General features: G+C 38.4%; 1 protein-coding gene across 1 annotated transcript in view; it reads right to left on the reverse strand.

Moving 5' to 3' along the window:
• LOC110111401 (vacuolar protein sorting-associated protein 9A) overlaps nt 1-4868 on the reverse strand; it is a 31199-nt gene extending 26331 nt beyond the window's left edge. Inside the window, exon 1 of the mRNA XM_020843256.1 lies at nt 4459-4868. Within this exon, the coding sequence (XP_020698915.1) occupies nt 4459-4577 (119 nt within the window). The 5' untranslated portion in view covers nt 4578-4868. The remainder of the gene's footprint in view (nt 1-4458) is intronic.
• Nucleotides 4869-6132: the final 1264 nt, after the last annotated feature.

A 6132-nucleotide genomic window follows, 5' to 3' on the forward strand; every position in this document is an offset into this window, starting at 1 on the left:
CGGGTTCAACAAATCGACTTGTTTAAAAAATTGGATCATATTCGAGTTGGTCGAGTAACCCGAAATTGACCCGATTTTGACCCATTTTCGACTCGAAAACCCTTTTTTGACCCGGAAACCTGATATTGACCCATTGTTACCCGATTTTGACCTGAAAATCGGAGATTGACCAATTTTTTGACCCGAAAACCAATATTTTTTGTAGATCCTAGGTCATTCATGTCGTGTCGGTTTGACCCAGACCCGAAGCGAGTCGGTTTCGGGTTTGAAAAAAAGACTCATTTGCAAAAACGGGTCTGGTTCGGGTTGACCCGAATAGTAGTGTCGGGTCAGTTCCAAGTTCGACCCGTGACCCGAAATCAACACCCCTAGGAGCAAGAGGTGGAGATGTATAGGCAGCACATAGAGTGCACTTTGACCACTACTAGGTGAATCGAGTGAAGATGTAAGTGTTGTGGTTGGTTAGCACAAAGAAGCTACAGTGGAGGACGAGATCAGACAGGTTTACTGAGAGGGAGTTTGGCTGGGTTGGTGGATTGAGAGCGTTAGTGGAGTTGTTGTAGTCTTCAAACAAGGAAAGTAGTTGACTAGATCGTGGGTTCAGCTGGGTCAATTGGGGATGATAGGTTATTGTGTCTTGAATTAGAGGAGCGGGAGGTATATCCGGTTGGAAGGGAGGCTGCGGATCAGGATTTGACTGAGTGGGGGCTGTGTGGATCAACTGCTGGAAGTCGGATAGGGAGGTGGTTCGGAGGATGATCGGATATTGGGGCGATGGATTCAAGTTGAGTGGATGAGATGCGCTTGGTTGTGAGGAAACGGAGGTTGAGTTGTGGACGTTGGGACTGCAGAAATCGGGCAGCTGGGCTTTGACGTGCGGCCTACAGTCGGGATCAATGCAGCCGGTTTAGTCATGTGAGGAAGGATCGTTCGGGGCAGTCAATAAATGTGCGTGAGGATCAGTCAATCGAAGATGACGAGCGTCAGGCACGGTTAAGAGTCGGACAGGTGAGGTGGTGTAAAGGGGCTGGTTTCGGCATAGTGGGGAAGTTGAGATCAGGTTGTGGCTTCCGAAAGTGGGATTGGATCGGGTGTTGGTCCGATCAGCTAGAGGGGAGTCTAATTGGGTATAGGAGAGGGAGTAGAGTTCAGTTTGGTGTTAAGGTAGAGGAAGGATGCATCGAGTTGGGAAGAAGATTGCGACTGTTCGTGTGAGCTAAGAATGGATGGGAGGCTTGCTCGGGTGGATCGTGTGCGATGAGAAGAGTCGGAAGCTCTGTTTCGCCTTTGTTTTATCAACAAGAGTGGGCAAACAATTGAGGCGAGCATGAGGAGACTGTTTTGTCGCCGATCTGCAGGGATTTGAGCAGGATTTAAGCGGAATTCATGGGAAGTGAATGACGTCGGTGCAGAATAGGTACGAGTTTATTTTTATTTTAATTTTCTCATTATTAAAATTATTAATATTACTATTATTATTATTACAAAAAAAAGATAAATTCAATGTTCTGATCGCAACAGCACGGTCCATTTGGCAACTGAAGCTTGTTTGAGCACTTTCATGACATGTCACACTTGTCGACCATCGCTCACGTAGCCAATTTCGCCACTTTTTGTGTTTCTTAGTGCATGGGTCAACAAAAAATTGAATTAAAACCAAAATAATAAGAAAATAAATCCAAATCTCAAAACAAAGAAACAAAAAATCATTACATTAAGTGAGCTAATCGCTCACTGTCACATCTTCTAGTTCATCCACAACAAAAATATGAATTGAATGAGAAAACCTTTGGCATATCTTGAAAGGAAATGTTTCAACAATTTAAGTAAGACTCAATTGAAGGAAAACTAGATGTAATGTGTTCTACTATCTCACGTGATGCAAAAATAAAATGGCTACGGTAGAAATATGATTTTTTTATGGCAGAATATGATTTTCTTAACATGAAAAAAATTAGGTGCTTTGCAAGTGAATTCATTTTGTAAAAAATTAATCATCAATTTACAAATATTAAAAAATATAAAGATATTCAATATAAGGAAAGAATATCATCATCAACAATTTAAAAATAATTCCTATTTTTAAAATTATTATGTTGTCACCACCATCACCATCATGTAAAAAGTTAATCACCACCACAATCATCACTTAAATTTGGAAAGAATTCAAACTTCAATTTCATTATGTGAAAAAGGAAACAAATATTCTCTTTTATAGAAAGAATGTGCCATCAACATATTAATTAGGAGTGGAGCAATCAAAGAAAAAATTGATCATCATAAAAATAATTATTGGGATCCACTCTCTTTCCAGTGAGAAATGGCCAAAATTTGAAGCAAGAAAGCATGCATGGTATGCTTACTTCACCTTCCATTAAAGCTCCAATGTAGAATAAAAGAATGAAGGTGATTCACAATCAAGTATTTCAATTAAATAAGGTGGCAATTAATTATACAATCAAGTCATGAAGATTTTGGGCCTTCTTCTTCCCAAAGGAAATTCCATAATATTGTTTATTTTAATGTTTATAAATATGGAGTGAGCTGCATTAGAATGTCATATTGGGTTGAAATCATGTAAGGTGTTTCTTGTATGAAATGAAAGGTGAAACTTGGCTGCTTTCTCCTATTAGGGTTTTTTTGTGAGTTCTCTATAAATACTATCAACATCGCTCGTCATGTTATTATTCTTAAGAAAAATATTCTTATATCTTTACCTTGTGTCATGCTTCATTATTCATGTCATGAGTAGCCAACTTCCATCTCCATCATTCAGTAACAAAGCTAAAAGTCTAAACATCAATTGCAACGAAAAGTTGATGACTTCTTTCTCTCATTGCAATATTTGCTTATGTAATTAGTTGTGCTGCTATATTTCCCACTCGTGGCTTTTTTTCACTTCATAAACTTAAAATTTTACTTTTCCATCAGTTTGAGATGAGTTAAGAGCTTGTTGGACACCTTGTGGTGCATTGACAAGACTTGCATGGTCATGAACAAAGTCAAATAAGTGCTTATGATCGAAAGAGAAAGCATGCATGTCAATTTATTGTTTTTAATCACCATGTTGAATTGTTATAGAGACGCCATCCATTTCATGTGTTTTTCATCCTGAAACTTGAACTACACTTGCAGATATTATAATGGTTGATGATCTACGATCAAGATTATCTCCTTCCCTAGTAGTTAGCATCTTCAATGTTTCATTATCTGATTCAAGACAAAGAGCTCCATATTAAGGGTACAATATTTACACACATACCACTTTATTTTATGCTATTTACATATATAACATCCAAAACATTAATATTTTGGGATTCCTTCAACCATCTTCAAATAGTATGTTGCCATTCAATCATCTTGGATGAGATGTCTTTGATAGCAGAGCTAGACAAATCCTCAACAACTCAAATAAACATTGCAGGTTGAGAAATGCAAATAAAAATGCCTCAATGATCTTCTTTTGAGCAACTATAAGATGTACTCTTTATCTCCTCATGGGAGCAACCAACAACTACAATAACATGCAAAGGTTTTGTCAGCGCTAATGAATGGAATACGAACATTCACACAAATAAGCAAGCTCGCATGAAACTTGAACTTCAAAAGACTGGGTGGCCATCCTTAGATTGTTGCTTTCATATTTGGGCCCATCTGCAGTTCTCCGCCGATGATAAACATAGACAGACAAATTTAAGGATCCCAAAATCACACAATTTCATATTAAGTATGGGTTTGGAATCTTCTAAAAGCCTTAAAACCTGCTTCAAGAGCTATAAGTGCTCTTCCCAACTCTTATTATACACTAGAGTGCCATCAAGGTAAACAATTATAAATTAACAGGGAAATAGCATGACCACATGAAAATAAAATGACTATATGAGGACTACATGAAAATGCATGAAAATGTGAGGATATTATGATTAAATAACACTTGTAGAGAGGTCATCCATTTAGCCACATCAATGTCTTCCATTCATTTTTATATTACATTAATATCTTATTCTTGTTTTTGCATCAATTTGTGTCAATGGCATTGAAGGAGGCGCTTCAAACAAACTACATCATCCACTTAGGAGCCTAGGAGATGTAACAAGGTCTGAAGACTCGCTTTGTTGGTCTATAGTAAAGAAAGGCATCGCTGATTATGCAATTGGGGTAATCAAATCCAAAATAATCACTTCTCACACTGCAGCATGGATTGATCATTTTAGATAAACATTATCGATTTATAACACAGAAATGTAATTAGGGAAAACCAATACATCATACTTCTCATAGCTCCCAATCTTCAAACAATAAAAATCACACATTAAGGAAGACGACTATAAGAGCATTCAGGATAAATAGATTACATATAATTGCCTGATGAGCAAGCGTACGACAATATTTGCCAAACAGACAGAAGTTCATGGCGAAGAAGAAGGCTTAGGGGTAAAAAAGGTCGGGAAAGCGGACCTCTTGATGGATTTGACAAAGTCGGCGGCTGAGGGATGACGCATGCGCTCCAGAAAATCGTGCCAGGCGAGGGGAGCTGTCGAAGCACTAAAAGCGTCCGAAGCTCCGCCGCCGTCCATTGGAACGATGGCCGAAAAAACGACGAATGCTGGGCAGAGAATTCACGGGAAGGATATGATTGATCCTGTAGTCAATCGATTAAGAAAGTGGAGCAATCAAAACGGTCAAATGAGATTCTTTTGTCGCTGACGCAGGTGGCAGGCAAGCCGGCATATGTACGGCAGGAGCAGTTTACACCAAATTTCCGTCACACGAACAGCCGCCGCGTGCCTATCAAGCAGCCTTTAGAGGTTCCATCATGGCTGGCTCCTTACGGGAAGATGAGGCTTTTTGGTTTACTCAAAAAAGAAATGCATCGTAAAAACAAACAATAATGAATTATTTGGATGAATGAAAAACAAATAAAGATAACTAATTTATTTATTTAATTAAAAGTAATGAATATATAATAAAGTCTTAAATATTGATGGCCAACAATTGGGTTAGCGGAGGCGGCTAGTGACGGTGGCTATGGTTAGTGAGTGGTGGCCCACGACGGCAATGGTGGTCGACAGTGGGGGTGGCGGGAAAAGGACGGCCAGCGGCTGCAAAGGGCGATAGCCGGTGGTGGCCGATAAAGTGTGGCAATCACGCAAGCTTGTGGTGTAAATATTTTTTCACTTTAAATCAAAGGAATTTAGTTTACATTCAAAATGAATTAATTCACTTTACATTACATTTATTATATTTTGTATCATTATGTATTTCAACCAAACACCAAAATTTATATAACTCTTGTATTTTGAATACTTTACACCCTAAAGTAAGAACCAAATAACCCCCAAAATATATAGAATAATGTTTTTTTGAATTTTTAAACTAAATCGACTATAATTTAGTAATATTGTGGATACTCAATTTATTTTTTCACAATGAAATTATTTAAAGGAAAATTTTATTACTTTATAAAATATCCATGAGAGAGAGAGACAAATAATAAAGAATAATGAAGTCATAGAGGGGTGATTCAAGGCTTTCACTTATTGTGGTTAGAGGTGCAAGTGAACCGAGCTGACTCGAGCTTGCGAGCCGAGTTTATCGAGCCACAAGCTCGAGTTCGAGCTTGCTGAGGTTCGGCTCGCGAGCCAGCTTGAAATTATTAAATTTAAATATTTTTAAAAAATTAATAATAATTTCATATTTGTATTTTAAATTACCGCCTCATATTTTAAACTCCCACTCCATACTGTCTCAAATGCCAATTGCATATCCCTCTCTCTCTCTCTCTCTCTCTCTCTCTCTCTCTCTCTCTCTCTCTCCTACTACTACTACTACTATGACAGAACAAAGTAATATATGGCAAACTCAAAAATCTGCACTCTCTCTCTTCCTCCCGCTGCAGCTGTAAAAGATAGTGAATCATTTTTTTTTTAAATAAAGAGAATAAATCTCTTCCTCCCACATGTATTTTGAGTGCAGTGGTGAACCTTACCGCACCAGAGGCTCGACGAGCAACTTGAGCTCATTTATGGTGGAACGAGTCGAACTCGAGCTCGACTCGAGTTCGGTGTTTAACAATTGAACTTGACTCGAACACCCCAGACTCGACCTCAACTCGCTCGTTTGCACCCTTAG

The sequence above is a fragment of the Dendrobium catenatum genome, unplaced genomic scaffold (genome assembly GCF_001605985.2).
Source record: "Dendrobium catenatum unplaced genomic scaffold, ASM160598v2 fragScaff_scaffold_134, whole genome shotgun sequence".
Classification (NCBI taxonomy): domain Eukaryota; kingdom Viridiplantae; phylum Streptophyta; class Magnoliopsida; order Asparagales; family Orchidaceae; genus Dendrobium; species Dendrobium catenatum.